Source organism: Aquila chrysaetos, chromosome 20 (genome assembly GCF_900496995.4).
Source record: "Aquila chrysaetos chrysaetos chromosome 20, bAquChr1.4, whole genome shotgun sequence".
Taxonomy (NCBI): domain Eukaryota; kingdom Metazoa; phylum Chordata; class Aves; order Accipitriformes; family Accipitridae; genus Aquila; species Aquila chrysaetos.
In genome coordinates, this window is record NC_044023.1 from 10361687 (window position 1) to 10380483 (window position 18797).

At 36.8% G+C, this 18797-nt stretch overlaps 1 protein-coding gene across 2 annotated transcripts in view; it reads right to left on the minus strand.

Moving 5' to 3' along the window:
- Positions 1-18797, minus strand: part of ARHGEF3 (Rho guanine nucleotide exchange factor 3) — a 142089-nt gene that overhangs the window by 53284 nt on the left and 70008 nt on the right. For both annotated transcript variants that reach the window (XM_029996233.2, XM_029996235.2), the window contains one exon: positions 14555-14617. In XM_029996233.2, the coding sequence (XP_029852093.1) occupies positions 14555-14617 (63 nt within the window). The remainder of the gene's footprint in view (positions 1-14554; positions 14618-18797) is intronic.

The window sequence follows — 18797 nt, forward strand, 5'->3', positions numbered from 1 at the left end:
ACTGAGTGAATGAAGACTCCATGTATGAACCTTGCAGGTTCACAGCAAAACTGTTGTATTTTCTACTGACTAATTTTTGTAGTTATCTAAATGAACAAGTTCAAATAACTGTAAAGATCTCAGAAGTTACCACTTCAGATGTTCTGTCCTCACACAGGCAGGGTGGTTTTATGACAGTTCAGTGCTCAGAATAAACTCGAAAATTCTCAGTCTAATCTTAAAATCTAATTTTTGTAAGGCAGACTTGTAGGGTCCTGTAATGCTATGTGCGTTATAGGCTCATTGCCTGTAGGTCTAAAAGTGACTAAATTATCTTGTTCAGCCTCCTGTGTGTTAGCGGTTGTAGCTTAACCACCAAGCATATTGCTCTGCAAGTTTTAATTCTCTTTTTTCTGCACATTCGTTCATCATTAGAGCTGACACACTAGTATTTTACCGAGAAACACATTCACACACTTGTAAACAATAACATATTATTTTCTGTAAAATACTCTTAGAGCATTTCCAAACACTTGGGCTTCTATTTACTGGGGGTTTTTCCCCCTCCTTGCTGCTTTTCACACCATAGCGTAGGAAATGGTGCAGTTGCATAACAAAGTGAGTCAGCAGCTGTAAGCAGATATCCTTCAGCTGTCCCAATTACATAGCTACAGTAATAATGGAATAGTAGAAGTAATAAAAAAAAGTTTCCCCAAGAGATAAGGGGACCTAAGGGCTACCAAATGAATTGGGAAATCACTGCTATGCAGAGATAATATTCTAAGATTACCATGGCATTGAAAAATGCCCCCAGAGAAAACTAGTGAAACTTTTATGAAAAATCGTGTTACGCTTCTCTGTTACAATAAACTTTACGATTCACCTGCTTATGTCTTCCTACACTATTCTGCACTGAAATGACCTTGGTTAACAGCCTGCACTGGTATGTACCCCTTCCAATTGTAGTCATTGGCAATGGCAGTGCAGAACACTCCTTTAGAAATTTTTGCATTTGGGTCACAAAGCAGCTTAGGAAAACAAACAAGCATAATTATTTGTACTTTTCAGATAAGAATCTGATCAAGAGAGAGGTCAGATGGTTCACTGAAGGTTACACAGAAAACTTAAGGCTCATGCTGGAATAAACAAAAGCCAAGCAGACCATGTAACCTCAAGTATCTGTGTGCAACTCTATCTTTTTTTTTTTTTTTAACCTACTCGTACCAGCCAAAAGTAGAAAGTAACTAATAGAAAGTTTTGTACAGTAATACTACTACTGACAAAATACTGATAAGATTTATAGTTATGAGGCTTGTCTTTGTTTTTTCTTGTTGCTAAGTTCTTGCTCAAGAAGTTGTGAATGATTTTCCTGCTAAAATGTGGCTAGTTTAAAAAACAAAACAAAACAAAACGAAAACAACAACAAAAAAACCCAACCCAAAAGCCACAACCTAGTATAACAGTTTTCTTCAGAAGATACAGGTAGACATAATCCAGTATTTAATGAAAATTAGGCCAACATGCTGATAAAATTACTTTAATTTCTCATTTGCTGAAACAAGTAGTACCTCCTCTGATTTGCCTAACCAAAAGATCAACTATTGCTGCACTTCATTAATATGATTATTTTTAACTCTTGCAAAGCAAAAGACATCATCTGAAATAACTTTGCTTATCAGTAGGTTCTGGATACCGTGAAAAGTGTAGTATAGGATCCCCTGTCCATATCTGTTCAGTGGATTTTATAGTCTGACAGTGATCCGAACTATCATGTATGGTATAAGGCAGTGTCTTAAACTGGTTTGTGACTAGGAAAATCTTGTTAACAATAGACACAGAGAAGCTCTGGCCTGGATTGCTTGCAGAAGCAGCAGAGAATTCTAAAAAAAACTTGCAGAAATATCTGTAATGAATAACTTCATTATCATTTAATTCAACCACCGACAGAGATGGATGGGACAAATGCCCTCATGAGGCCTATCCTAACCCTATGTTAGAGACATACCAGTGTATTTACGTACAAACTTGATTTCCTGTTATGGTTGGTCACTTCTACAGGCATAGCCAAAATGTAGCTGGCACTACAGAAGTTTATGGGCTTTAAAATATACAGGCATGCTAATTCAATGAAATCCTGACCTGACTTCCACTTGAGACTTCAGTAAGCACTGGACTATGTCAAAAACTCCCAGCAGTTATTATTTGAAGATGAATGGGCCATCTTTCCCTCTTCAATGGAATAATTATAGCTATACTGTTTTAATCAGAAGTATAACATGGAAGAACTCAACTCTCTGACTAAAGGGCACACCCAGCACATTGCTTACACAGAGCCTTCATTTTTCTTACAAATGCCATCTGCATGGTCCATATTATAGATTCAATATAAAATACAGTTACCAATGATGATGTATAAAATTTAATTTTAGAAAATGTATTGGATTATATAATATTTATCACTATAGAACTAATATCAGTTTTTATTTTGACTTCCAAATAAACCAAAGTATGATAACTCTTGTTTCTTGATTCAATTTCATTATGAAAATGTAACTACATCTCCTCTGCAAATCTTCATCAAGCCAATCACCACATGCATTTCTTAATGGATATCCAACTTCATAGCTGTCAATAACATCTGGCTAATTTCTGTTCACAAATGCTCCTGGGTTTTGCCATGTTGAAAATAAGCATATGTCAAGTCTGGTTCTGTAACCAAAAAGTAATTTAAACTGAATTCGAACTTCAACTGCTGTTTACCATTATGGGGGAATATCATAAAGAAAAACAGCATAATTCAAGAAAATACCATTCAATTTAACAAATTACTACACTGCAATGAGATATGAACAGTAAGTGGAAAATACTACACTGCTAACAACCATCTGGCTATAAAGTCACTGTTCTAAAGACAGCATAGGATAGAAAAGATATTAAAGGAAATTAATCAAAAACTCACTTTTAGTATTCCACACACAAAATAATTGCTGTAGCTTAAGAAGTGCTGGACTGCAGTTTATGTAGATATGGCCAAGAGGGTTTATAAATACCTCCCACAAGCAGTGTAATATTCTTCTTCAGAACTCAGTACACATTGGGAGGCTCATTTAGGACCCTCATTTAATAACCAGACAGCCTGCCTGAACTGAACCTAACATATATTACTATCCAAACTAATTATTTTCAGTCTAACACGGACTTAGGTATACTCCTTTCGACTGAATCAGAGAGATAAATAGTGTTATGTGCAGATGTCATAAAAATAACAATTTCTTTGTATTTCTTGAAGATAAAGTTCTCTTTTGTCTCATACTTTTCAGTCAGGTAATTGGCTGCACTTTGGAGCAAAGCACACAGACTGAATGGATCTTTTGGATGAAACAGTTCTGATTTGGAGGCAAAACCTTAGTTCATTTTCTTCTCTTTCGTCATTACAGTCAAGGGAATAAAAAATTTGAATGACCATGGTTAATCTCACCAAAAAAACACTGAATCTAAGAATTGGGATAACCTGTTTCCAGTTTTGTACCAGAAGTCCTCCACAGCTCCCAAGACTTTATCACAATTTCAGATTTGATCAACAATTAAAACAGACAGCAAAAGTGTAAGCCATAGTTTTGCAATACCTGAAAAGTATCCCTGGATTCCTGTAAGGGGTTTCACAATGTCTGTCTTGTTCCACAGTTATGCATATTTCAGTTTAGGAACAGTAATAGTGAGTATGCCTCATCAGAAAAAAAAAAGAAAAAAAAAAACCAACCCAAACATTAGAAGAAAAATCGCTTTCTAGGAACCAACGAGTTCCTCACAAAATCCTGCTTTATTTCCCCCTTGAAGACTGTAGAATGCCAAGAACTGCACAAAGAAAGAATCTCAAACCAGAGGAAAAGGCATACACAATAAATTGAATTTTTTTTTTTCACTCAGGCATTTCTATTTCATTTTTACTGTTTATTGTATCTTTATGCACATATCAATCATCCTTAGCTCTGGAATTTGTGTTACCACATTTTCCTCTACTGTTACACGTCTTAACAGTACACTAACTTGTTTGGTCTAACTCTGCCTTTTTTAGTCAAGATGATAAATAGCAAGCGGACATGCTTCCTTTTGTTCAGATGTATCTCTTCAGACATCTCTTAATAATGCATCTTCTAATCTTTCAAAGATTTTACAAGATGCATGGACTTTAAATTCTACAGATCACGCTGCAATTCAGTGAAGAACACTTGAACAGGCTTATCTATCTTCAAGCATTTAAGTAGTTCCTCTGACTTCCAGCAGTTATTTCAACGAGACTATTCAAACACTTAAAAGTCTGCCAAACTATAGGCTTAGGTACTTTGACAAAGGAAACCCCTTAAGGTCTTGCCTTATTTTGCCCATGGTTTCAGTAACTCTGCCTATTACTTACTGATTTCCTGTGGAGCAGGACCAGGCAAGTGTTCAACTAGATTGATTCCGCCATTATTGGCTGTGTATAAGCAGCATTGAAACCATAGATACAGCAGTACTGCGAGAGGAGCAGCTGGAGAGCAGCCCTGCAGGAAGGGACCTGGGCGTGCTGGTTGACAGCAGGCTCAATGGGAATCAGCAGCGTGCCCTGGCAGCCAAGAGGGCAAATCGCACCCTGGGGTGCGTCAACCACAGCACGACCAACCCGACAAAAGAGGGGATTATCCTGCTGTATTTAGCATTGGTGCAGCCTCACCTTGAGTACTGTGTGCAACTCTGGGCCCCACAATTTAAGGAGGATGTTCAGGTACTCGAATGTGCCCAGAGGAGGCCAACAAAGCTGGTGAAAGGGCTGGAAGGCATGTCCTATGACGAATGGCCAAGGACTCTGGGCTTGTCTAGTTTGGAGAGAAGGAGGCCAAGGCGTGACCTGATCGCTCTCTACAGCTTCCTGAGGAGGGGAAGTGGACAGGGAGGTGCCGATCTCTTCTCCCTGGTGTCCAGTGATAGGAATGGTGGGAATGGTTCAAAGCTGCGTCAGGGGAGGTTCAGACTGGACATTAGGAAGCATTTCTTTACCGAGAGGGTGGTCGAACACTGGAACAGTCTTGCTAGAGAGGTGGTCGATGCCCCAAACCTGTCACTACTTAAGAGGCATTTGGACAATGGCGTCAATAACATGCTTTAACTTTTGGTCAGCCCTGAATTGGTCAGGCAGTTGCACTAGACGATTATTGCAGGTCCCTTCCAACTGAAATAGTTTATTCTGTTCTAATCAACATCCATGCCAATAAGCTGAAGGAGAGAAGAAAAAGAACTAGAAAAGGGAATGCTAGGCAAGGATACAAAAAGTTCTGCAGCTGTATCATGAGCTCAGAAGCACACCAGTTTATGCATTCTTGCACAAGGCACACATGTCCCAACAACCTCCCTAGAGCCTCTACCTATATTTTCCTTCCAGTCTCTTCTGTAGTATCTTCCCTTTGCCGCAAAACACATTACATTTCACAGACAGTATCAAGGCAAGATTCAGCTGATCTCTCATATATGTTTTTGTCAAAACAAGATCCAAATCTCAAAAGTAGAAAGGAAATCTAGATAACTAACTCACAGCTATAGCTGCCAAAAGGTAGGCAAGATGAATCCTACCACCAAAGCACCAACCGTTAAAAGACCAAGTACAGACACTGACAGATCTCTGTGTGTTAATGCAGACATAAGTAATTTCTGTTACCTGGAAAAAATATAATTTGCAGATGTTATTTATACCTTCTATATAAACTCCATTTAAATAATGTCTGAAAGTCTCTCTGCCCCCCTCTCCCCGCACCATTTTGTCTGTAAATACTTTGCCTATGTTAAACTTACTGCAGATACACCAACAGTTTCAGTAATTCTGCCAGAACACAATGCTCATTCTGGTCACACTTTTATTTCATCAAAAAGAGTATGTAATTTCTTTAACATAGTATTCAGAAGGACTGATGTTTTTCATTTAGTTAATAATTTTTTAACATGCTGGCATAAATGAATATTAAGTGTATAAATACATATTTATTTACATATTAAATATATAAATATTATAAACAGTGCTTATTCATGTACACTATTCCTTTTCAATGAAATATAAAATTAGAGACCCACTGGCAATAATACATTTTCCTAAAGGTTTATTAGTTTGCCAAAGACAAGATGACTGTAGCTTACCTCCCTAAGTACGTTTTCCTTCTCTGATCCCAATTTTCAGTCATTTTTCAGTTATAGACCCTACTTAAATAATGGGTATTCTTTACACAGATACTCTTTCTTTTTTGTCTGTAAACAGACCTTGTTTTATATGAAATAAGTAGCACATTAGAACTACTAAGACAATCTGAACACTGCACATCAAGAAAAAAATGCTTCTGGAATCCTTAACACATACAGAATCACTTAATAGTCTTGCACACGGGCAGAGTTGTACTGAATTTGCCACATATGTTAATTAGTCAAAGTATTTTTTCTTCTATGTCCAATTTCTGAAAAAAAAAAAAAAAAAAAAAAAGGAGGAAACCATTTCCCTGAGGTGAGTGGATTCTCTGTCCTGTAGGAAAAGATGTTGTATTCAAATTATGTCTTGTACATTAATTTAAATAGGAGCAGATAAATAGATGCTATCAAGTCACAGTAAGATATTGCTACAGTTTGAGTTAAGCCTTAAAGAAAGTTAGTTTTAACAACCATACTTCATTTAAGCTATCTACAGATCAGCTTTAATTTCTAGAAACTGAGTGAATTCATACAAGAGACCATTTTCTTACTCAGCTCCCAGCTGCACAAGTATATTTTAAGACAGTTTGGTCCATGTTTCCATGGCATATTTGCATAAACAATTTGTACTGAAGCTGTCCAACTTCATCATACATTTGCTATCTTCATCAGAATAATCTGTGAGACTTATTAGAACAATTAGCCAAAATTTGAGAAGCTGTTCACGTAAATAAAGAGTAATTGTATTGCAACACTACACAGGAAGTCTGAGATCATTCCAGAATACACACACACACAAAAAAAATGCAGCATAATCCGCAGTTTATACATTTTTCCAAGAGAGCACTTGTAGGCCTTGTTTAATGGGAAATAGGAAGAGAATAACAAAACATAGCCTTAAGAGAAATGACATTACACTACTCCAAATAATACCAACAGCAGACAGTGTCTAGTCTATAACAATCATATGATGGATTAATAATGGATTAAGAACAGTCACTTTATAATGAAGTCTGAATCCAGATGGAGCACTGACCACCTATGCAATACAGCAATATTAAAAACTCATGCATAATTCAAACACATTGTATACGTCTTACTGGGCAAGCTGAAGGCCTTTTATGCTATGAAAATGCAACAGACCAGAGTTTATAGAAATAAAAAGACCCAGATACAATATGTATTTTAATTATCTCAAATCTGATAAGCTGATGTAAAAGTAATCCTCTCTAAGCTTTTCAAAGCTAGCTCGCCATACCTTAGCAATCAAATATTATTAAGTTTATAATTAAGTTTAATTACGTCAAAGAACGTTTCAGTTATATTGACTCTCAAATACATAACAAATGATCACTCAGCACTAAAAGCAATCAAATTTAATGAACTCTGATCTAGTGTATGCAAATGTAGCTTAAGTCTGAGTAACTTTTTGTTTGTATTTTATATTGGGGTGTATTTTATTAACTTGCAAGTAGACAGATGAGCACTAAGACTTTTCCAGTTCAGAATGCACTAATAAATGACCGTTTGGAAGAGGTTTATTTTCAGTAATAAATGTTCTATTTAACCAAAATAAATAACTCTTCTGAGGCTTTGCATATGGAATTTTATCTTCTTTATGAAAGTGTTTTACTTGTCTAGTTCATCATGTATTTGTTGTATGTTCCTTCTCCTCAATATAACAAGAAAACAAAAGCAACTTCCATGAATTTACAACAAATTTTGCATACAACTGATTGCAGACAAGAACTGCACACCATCGCCCTATTTCTTCTTCTGAACACGATTTTGCTTAAATAAGTGTAATTTTATTCTGAAAAGTGCAAGTTTTGCATTAGGTTTTACCAGCTTTTTGCTCTGGATACCTCCTGAGTTACTTATGATTTTATAGAGTTGAGACTCCTGAGGCACATGGTATCATCTATCACCTTTACAAGATTTCAACTACTTTGCAGTCACCCCTTTTGCAATAGCCATTAAAAATACATTGCTTTTAACTACCTTGCTGAGTGCTCTCTAAAAAATCTCCAGATAACTATGTCCATCACCACTTTGCTAAGTGTGATATACTAGCTATATTTAACAGCTCAAAATTCCCAAAGAGCACTTGGCCTAGAGAAGCTAAATGAATACCTTGTTTCCAAGAAAGGTGCAGAAGGTAGCTAAAGAACGGGCTACCTGACCCTGACTAAGGAGCACAAATCATTGCACTCACTCCTCCAGCACTCCACCAGGCTCAGAAGAAGGTTGCACAGACTGAAGACCCACATTTCAAAGTCTGGGTCAGAAGAGAACAAAAGTGGCAGCAGCAACAAGGAGTGAAAGCACAGGCAGAAAAAATCTTGAAGCAGCTCAGAATTTAAGTAAGGAGAGACATAGTGTCTGCACGAGGAAGAATACAGAGAATTGTAGAGCTCTAGAGGGGTGTTTTAAACACAAACAAGTACTTAGCCCTCTATGATCTTTAAAGCTGTCTCAGTTTCTCTGTCCCACTTCTCCAAGCTTTGAAGGGACATCTATAAAATCTAAACTTTACGTAAGCCATGTTAATTATATAATGTCTGTAAATCAACATGCATATGCAAATCTAGAACATATCACCATTTTAAGAGGACAAGCATGAAACACACTACAGGCTGAGTTAACTGTATAGACTGAATACCAGTTAAGCCTTCAGGTGGAGGCCGACATGAACAAAAGCACATCAGATAATATGTACATTTTCCTTTAAATGCAGACTTCAGACTGCAGTGGCCTTGTATGTTCATGCACTCAGCTCTCACAGTCTGCTGGCCACATCTGTCACAAGTTATCACAAACTATTTGACATTGAGGGGATTTACAAATCCACTTCTTTAAGCTGGCAATAAAAGGACCGAGACCAAGACCAACCAGTCAGTTTAATAAGCCGGTTTATCAACTCCTGAAGCATCAATATCAGTCCAGATCACTGAACAAATAAAAAGATCACTTAACATGCTCAGTCCTTGTCCTGAGTCAGCAAAGCTCCAACCAGCATTTCCTGTGAAAGGAAATTCTGTCTTTATGACTGATTCCCCTGGAAAGGACAGGTGTGTCTGGCAATGGTCAGTCATAAAAAAAAATTAAAATCTATTTTTATAAAAAGATTGTAGACAGATGATGATGTAAATTGGCAGGAGACCCATATGTATGTCACTTTCCAAGGTATGAAGCAATCCAGTCTTTAAATAGTTAATACCCTCTTTCTTTGCCATCCCCCATGCTCTCCTGGACAAAGGTGGTGAACAGATGCATTTACACAAATTGGAAACTTTAGCCAGACTAAAAGATGGCCAGAACTTTCCATTGGCAAGTAAAAAAAAAGAGGCATATCCCTGAGGTGATGCCTGTGAAGCCAGTGCAGCAGTGACTGCAGCATGCAACTGACAGCGCTTCGTTACATCAGCAGCTAAGTGAGCTGGCAGAACTGGAGTCATTCACCTAATTATGTAAACCAGGAAGTATGCTGCACAGGAAAGTCTAATATGCTTATTTGTTAAATACATATGCTATTTAATAAAAAATAACCAATTTTATTACAGAGTCTGAGATTTATTAGCTGTAAAAATTTAATAAAATATAATTATCCCAGTTAGAATCTACATTCATAATAGGGAACACATGCATTCACATTTTTATACTCTTAGCCACTGCCCTGGAAAATAAATGCTTTCATGGATGATATACATATAAGCAATTTGGCACATCTTTTCAAAGACATGAGAGAGTTGCTAGACAAAGGAACATGAACATTTAGTTATTTACATCATGCTACAATCCAAAGGCTCCAACTGAGTGTAGAGCCCTCACTATGTCATTTCAAAACTGTCATTGCTTGGAAGAAAAAAAAAAGGTAGTGTAGTGGGCTAATTAAAGTCATGTCAGAATGACCATGACTAAGGCTAAGGATGGATCTCTGAGGCCAGTACCATGTCTCCAGTAATGGTAAAGAACAGCTGTCCAGGGGAAGTGTGTGAAAGCAGAGTAAACACCTAGTGGTACGCACATAGCTTACTCTCCCAGACTCCAAAAGTATGCAAGTTCAAGGATTTCTTCAGATGGATCGTTTCACTTGGTCTAATAGCTCTTGATGGACTTTTCTTCTATTAATTTGACCAACCTACTTTTTGAACTCACGCAAACCTCTGGTGTCCAGAACACCCTGTGCCAGAATTCTGCCACTGCATGCTAGGTGACAAAGTATCCCTTTTGGTTTGGTCTGAATCTACAAAGAGTTTCATTTGTGCCCTTAATCACAAGAGAAGGAATAACCTTACACTGATTGTATTTCATAGAACTAATCACCCACCATTTTTTTTTTCCTAGTATATTTGATTTCAGTTTATATAAGTTTCAGTATATTTGACTATTTCTTATATGGAAACTGTTCCAAACTTTTGATTATTCTAGATAGTTCTATTAGTGCCCCTCGCCTTGTTTTTTTAGACGTAAGTTACCTTGTATACAAATAGTGGAGAGCAACACAGTAAGGAAAGGTGATTTTGCGTAACACCACCACAGTTGGTTTCTGTGAGGTATGAACTGACTCTTTTTGAAATTTGCCTTCACAAACATGAGAACAAAAGATAACCAACTCTCCGCCCTGTAACAAAATCTATAATTGTTTGGAATGTCAATTATGGCTCTCTAAGAGTAAAACCCAAGATGACAAAAGACACATCTCTCCCCAGTAGACCATCTTGTAGCATGTCTCCCTTTTCTTGTGCTTTTTAAGCACACACACAGAACAAAATGCTTCTACGGATAAGTATTCAGCCACGGACTGCTGGATTCCAACTGCACCTCTCATGCTACAACATTCCACAGTGCAACTAGAAGACTTCTGATGACATGAGACACTTGGAACTTAAGGAGCAGGTATTCAATCTAGATGCATATTCAGCACTGTCTTTATAATTATCCATCAGCAAAATATGATGTGAAAGGAAAAACAGAAGTTTATTTGCCATGTCTAGAAGGCTCACAAAAGGTGATAGTTCTCCTTTACCACAATGATTATAATCTAATTGGCAGGAACACGAGGCATTAGAAAAAGCATTAATTCTTCCTGCCCAACTTGTTTTAATGTCGACAGCACCAAGTTTTGATGGGTACACTTGAACCAATACCTAAAGCTAAAAAAACAAGGGTGTTGTTCTGAGGTCACATGCCAAGCTGATTTTCCAAACCAAAAGGCACTTTCCCTCTCAAAGACACCCTGACAGTTTAAGTCTTCTGTTACAGCCAGAGGCAAACTAGCCTTAACACCAATTATTATCAGTGATGACAGCACAGTATCACATGCTGACTAGGAAACTGTAGTATTATAATGTAGAAGAGTTAAGGGCAAAGTAAGTTTCAAAGACACAAGACATAGTATATTCTGTCTGGCTATACAGCATAAAATAATCAATACTTATTGGTAATAGAAAAAAGTGGTGGCAGGCTTGAGGCTACCTCAAGCAAAAAAGATAAATCAACTAGTATTTATATAAATTGTCCATTTAAATAAACTGACCATTCTTCCAAGATACACCGCATACCACTACCTCACAGGATATTCCCCACCTTGCTGACCTGAGTAATTCTGAAGTCCCATAAGGAAAGATTCAAACTTCTTCATTCATTCCTTTGTCACCCCTTCTGTCCCTACAATGTTCTAAGAACACAGACTTCAATACGCATTTAAATTTAAGTAGTGAAGTTAACTGAAGACAGCGGGAATAGTTTTCTTAACAGCCCTCCACACATTTTATTGACAAGATCCCTCTAATTAGGGCTTTACAAGTATTTTCATGAAAATCAAAATTCAACAGTTTTAATAGTCATCGTCTCGTAGATCAGCATAGACACATTTAGTTAATTGCTTTATCTTTTCTGCGATTCATGTTTATATTCACTTGTCTTGCCAATAATGTGACCAGCAGGTCGAGGGAGGCGATTCCCCCCCCTCTACTCCACTGTCGTGAGACCCCACCTGGAGTACTGCATCCAGCTCTGGGGCCCCCAGCATAAGAAGGACATGGACCTGTTGGAGCGAGTCCACAGGAGGGACATGAAGATGATCAGGGGGCTGGAGCACCTCCCCTGTGAAGACAGGCTGAGAGGGTTGGGGGTTGTTGAGCCTGGAGAAGAGAAGGCTCTGGACAGACCTTATAAAGGCCTTCCAGTCCCTAAAGGGGGTCTACAAGAAGGGCGGAGAGGAACTTTTTACAAGGGCATGTAGTGATAGGACAAGGGGTAATGGCTTTAAACTGAAAGAGGGTAGATTTAGCTTAGATATAAGGAAGAAGTTCTTCCCTGTGAGGGTGGTGAGGCACTGGAACAGGTTGCCCAGAGAGGCTGTGGATGCCCCATCCCTGGCAGTGTTCAAGGCCAAGTTGGATGGGGCTTGGAGCAACCCGGTCTAGTGGAAGGTGTCCCTGCCCATGGCAGAGGGGTTGGAAGTAGATGATCTTTAAGGTCCCTTCCAACACAAACCATTCTATGATTCTCTGATAACAATGGTTACGCAGAAAAGCAGTATCAAGGAAATAACATTTTATAAATTTTAAGTAGCATTTAATAGCTGGAAATGAAGGACATTCTATTGCTTATCAGTAAACCATGAACCTCACTTAGCTCTATGCTTTCTGTCTGTATTTCTGTGGGCCAAATTCAGAGAAAAAATCACATTAGATTGTCCTCCTCTAAGAATTCACCTATTAACAGAAACTGTACCTTTTCAGCAGTATTTAAATCTTTAGCTCTTAACCAAAACAGAACTTATACTCGTCCAAGTATTTCTACAGCAGCATAACAGCTTCTACACGAGAGAATTTTATGTAATTGTCTTAATTATACAAGAATAAAATCCATACTCTTTACAGAAACATGAAAATAGTTAAACCCAACATTTTCCATTCCAGATCAGTCAGGCATCTAAAAAGCTATCAATTTGTGCAGAATAAATAGTCAATTTTGAATTTTCCCTAAAGAATAACAATTCCTTTAAAACTCCTTTAAAGGAGTAACAATTCCTTTGAAGTTGGGCCCAATGTAAGGTCTAATGTGATTAACTAACATTAAAGTATTAGCTAACAGACAAGATCAGACTACTGTGGGTTTATGATCTCCAAAACGGTGCTGGATTCTACCCAGCCCACTTGAAGTGCCTACAAGAGCTTGCATTTCTCTGCAGCCATCCAGGCAGATGAACCCTTAAATGTAATTACTTCTTCAAACTACAGGTATACTTCAAAAATAAAATTAAAATCTGACCATTAAAGAAACCACAGCACTAGGTTTGACACCTGCTAATAAATAAAAAACTGTTAAAAAAAGCAGCTTTTATTCTCCATTTTTTAACTTACTTTTTCTGTCTGTACTATGAGAGGTCTACAAGAAGAGAAAACTGGTTCAACAGCTGACTGTAAACAAAACACTGAAAGTGATGATACAAACACTGAACAGAAGGAATACTAAATTTTCCTACATCTATTTAGTTCCATGGATTTGAAATTATAAATGCAAGTGTACCCTTAAGTCACATAAAAACCAACACACATTGCAGTTTACTGCTTACACTCATTAATACTTTGATTCAACATCCACCAAAATCAACAGAAAGGGGCTTGGAACTAGATGATCTTGAAGGTCCCGGTCAACTAAAACTATTCTATGATTATAGCTTATTTTTGAAGTAAACACACAACAGTTACTGTAGTAATTTTTTTTAAATAATAAAACAAGTCAATATTTTACCCTTACTTAGAGAAACAAAAAATTCACAAGTCAGAAAGAACCTATTTGTACGGAAAAGTATACACGTCATAAATTGTGCAGTTTTTACAAAACATGTTTTGTGATGTCATCTTCACATCTGAAGTGTGTGATAGAGTAGCATAGCTGTATGTAATGTCCACATCACTTCAGCACTGACACACGTAGGTCTCACAACTTTATTAATATCATATTACAGAGTTTCACACCACCAGCATTAACGACCACTGACATAACTGAAATAAGATTTTTTCTTACAGCTGTGCAACAGGATAAAAGGTCTGTTTTTAAGTCCTGCATTCACAATGCCCTTCTATCCTGGTAATTATTTACTAAAAAGAGATTCACTGCTTTACAATAAACTGTCATTCTGACTTTTTTTCTCTTTAAAATTTTACTACAGAAAAATGAAAAGCAGTAATACATCAAATTTAATTTTTTAGTAATAAGAAGAACAAGTTAGTCATGCTATATATGAAAACAATACAGCTGAAAAGATGAATGGGATTATTTCAGAGTACCTATAGTAGCCATGTTTTAGTTCATGGGGGTGGGGAGGGAATACAAAAAGGAAAATGAAATTACTCACACTTGTATCCAGGCTGCAGACACTGAATGTATCTTCATCTTGAGTACTCTGCTTTCGTTTTTTCTACAAAACAAAGTGAAAAGAAAAGCTCAGGTTTGATGAATAGTGCCAACTACCATTAGCTTGATCCTGAATCAGGTATATATAATGAAGTCATACACATACATATATGTATAGTTATTTAATTTCTCTCATCATCATTACAATCACCATGCATGTGAATATAAAAATCTTATTTTTACAAGTTGAAAAGCTATCTATTGGCACATTAGTAAATCAAATGCTGTTTCTTGTGCTTAAAGAGAATTAGGTTCACTTCAATTAAGAAACTTATTTCTAACTAAAAGCATAAGTAATTATTGCATATTGTAAATTGTACTTTGGCACTTGATAGGAACTTTTGTAACTAATGAGACTGTCAGGAGGAGAAACTCGTATTTTGTGTTACAAGCTTATACTTAGATTTTTCAAAACACACATTCAGCAATCAAGTTACTATTCCCAGACAGTCAATATTACATAGTGAGGATAATAGGTGAAATGTACTGCAGGAATTAAATTAACATATATTTGGATTTCAATATCCATGTCAGTGATTGCATTCTGCTCTATATTCAGGTTTTGTTTTGGAAAATGGCAAGCCCTCCCTCATGTCATTTCACAGATTAACCACAAGATTAATCTTCATGCCCTTCAAATAAGAAGTATGAAATTTCATTTAACAGAGCTCTGCATTTTCTACCAGGCCAGGAAGATTTAGGAAACAAGAAAAGTCACAGAATACATGATCCTTATTTACCCAGCTGTGTTGTCTTCCACTGTCAGCTACAGATAAGGATTCACACATAGTAATAGCTGCGATTTAGTTTCCAGTCTACAGAAGTCAAAGATGAGCAATTTAAAGAACAAAAACACCCATACAGATGCCATATGGAGCTCCTATCTTTCGAGATGACGAAAGCTCAGCTAAAAGGGGGAAGCTGCATGTTCTGCAGGTATTTTTTATTTGCTTATACATAGATATATATAAAACTGTATCCCTCCTCCTCAGAACCCATGCTCCTATCTCTTCTGAAGCCTGGAGGTTTTATTCCATCAAGCTAGTAAAACAACCGTTGCATCTACTAGGTTGAGCATATGGTTTCCGAGAACTGTTTCTTTGATGAACAAAGATAAGGAATATTTATCATAAAATCCAGAAGTTTTGATTTCATGCTGTTTTAAAATTAAACTGTAGGTGTTGAAACTTCTTATATTTACTCACTAGTTTTCCGCAGATCTTTGACTTGTATAATCACATTTAAATACAATTTCTCTATTTTTTAGGAAATAACTTGTCTCACTTTTTTCTGACAATGATAATTTTAAAGTCTAGGACAGCTGTGTGTCCTGGTTTCTCCTTAACACCGTTATTATTCAGAAACAGAAACTGGATCATGAGTTCTCTCACCACATTACACAATAAGTGTTTTATGAAAAGTAATTCTTCACCCGCAGACTATGCACAGTCAAATCCCTCTTACCGTTACAGTACAGATTTTCAGCAACAAGTTAAAGGACAGAATAGAACCCAGGAATTTCTGGACCAGACCACACTGAGCAACAAACAGAAATAGCTGAAATAATACCGAGTATATTTGTTTATCCTGTGGCAGTGTTTTATAAGGTTTGGGGTTTTTTTTCCCCACAGGATAAACTAATCTGAATTATTATTCTAGGGTTAGCCAATATGAATTCATGATGAAAAAACACAAAACAGGGATGAGATCTGTAAAGTCAGTACTTTGTCCAGAGGGTAACATTTCCTAAGATCCTAGTGAACATGTTGCAGACTATTCTTCAAACCTAATTAGACTTCTCTAGATACAAATGCATGTGTCCTCTAGTTTTCCTCAAAAAATTACGTATTGATTCTACTTAAATCGACACTGAGCCTTTACTTTGCAAACAAGAAATTACAAACCTAAAAGGTACCATCCCTCCCACACAGTGGACACAGGTGAAATCAAAACGAAGGGTGTTTAGATTTGGAATACAGATTTCTACAAGAGAAGGGTAAATTAAAATGGTGTATGGATCTAGTATACCTGAATCTATACTAACTGATGATTCTGGTGTATGGATAGATGGGATGCCACTGCATTAACAGCTTGGGTTGGTATTGGTTTAAGTCTGACACCTTTAGTTATGGAAGTATAAAAATGGTGTAAACCTAAGCCTCGGTCTGCAAAATATTAGAATAAAAGTTAATTCCAAAAGAATCGCTATAATAATACAACATCACTCAAAACAAGAAACAAACAAACAAACAAAAGATAAGTTAGATGCCTGATAGAGTATGTGTTCTCAATGCTCTATATACAGGTCAAATTTAAAAAAAAATTGTCTCTCTAAAATGAATACCATGCATTTTGGAACTGTAACAAATGTTTTCTATAATGGAATAGATGCAATTTCATTGTTAACAGAGTGTGACAAATGATCACACACACAACAAATAGGTAGCTCCTTTGTTAAATAACTGATTAAAAGACTCTTACTGGTGGTCAGTATGGCTACAGATTAAACATAGAATGTGCCATTCCCAACACAAACCAACTCTAATGAAAGCAGATTGAGACTGTAAATTACCTGATATGAAGTACAAGTTTACTAGCAAGGCTACAGGATTAAAGCGAACTTGAATGAGACAGGACATCCTGTTACTGTAGAAGGAAAGTTACACAACAACAACAATTACGTGTGGGCTTCTGACTACTACATTCAAAGTGGGTATATGCGTCCAAAACATAGAGGTATCATGGACAAAGCAGTGTCCAAGGCAAGGCTATTCAGGTAAAGCACAGCACAAAACGTAGTTAGCAGTAAATATTAACATGCTTATATTGTCTTTAGAGACAACCTCTTTGGTTATATAACTAACTCTCAATATATTCAGTAGCAACTGTGATGTACACACCAAAAGGGATGAAGACAGGTAAATGTAAGAAAAGCAATTACATATGGAATGAGTCTGGGACAGCCTCCACAAAGTAGATCCCTTGCTCTACCTTATACTTTATTGTGCTAATCAAAGGATCACTCCTCACCTTATTTTAGCTCTTCTACTTGCTGAAAAGTAACACACACACACAAAAATCTGCCTGACAACATGTATACTATACTATTCTTGTTACCTGGAAGTTTGCAAGTATTATACTACTTCCATTCTCTCTAAGTTTGTCTCAGCGGCTATGCAAGACAAGTCATTTAATACAGAAATTATTAAATATCAACCGCTGCAGGCAAGATTGATGTTTTAAATTTTCTACAGAGTTTCAAGGGCTATTATCATTGTGTAAGTGTGTGTGTAGGGGGGAAACACCATGGCAAAAAAAAAAAAAAAAAAAAAAAATCCAATAATTGAGCTACCAAATAAATTTCTTTGCCCATAATAAACGGATTAGAAGGAAAGATTGCCATGTATATTGTGCAGGGAGCATAAGGTGCTCATTAAATTAAACCCTGCTCTTTGTGAGGATCTTTTACCCAAAGGAGTTACAAGCCCTGTCTTGGTTGCCATAGCACAACACAGCTGACCTGTGAATCTCTCATGTTCCAGAAAATCACCCCTTAAATATTGCTCTCCACTTTATGTTTTAAATCACACAGCACATCAAGTAATACAAACTTCACCCCATTCTCAACAATTTTGTGTTTATTCCTTTCACAAAAGATCCTAGAAGTACAGTGTGATAGCTTTAGCATGAACCCAGAAGAAGAGTTAATGGATTAAGCATTGTATGTATTGCACACATTCGTAGTAGAGTAAGCTTCACTGCAAAGCCAAGGATCTTTAACAGTGAAATGAATTTATAGCCCAAATACTGAAATCAGTTAAGTGGCATATTAACAAAGAAGTTAAACTTCCTGAGAGAATCTAAGTAAGCAGTGCTCTGAGAGGTTCAAATATCTATTTGCACACGTTGCTTGAATGACAAATAAATGTATCAAACAAATCCTAACGGCATCATAATGTATTACGGTAGATTTTTCATACCAGCTTATATTGTCACACAGGACTACGTTAAGCCAAAAAACACAATGTGTGAATCTTTATTCAACATGACACTTGCACTGGCCCAGGCATAGCACTAGGGAGAAAGTACTGACTTCTTAATTCCATTTTATTACCTTGCACGTGAAGTATCCCCAGTTCTTGTTAATATCTCTTACAATTATCTATAGCTGTACCAATCACCAT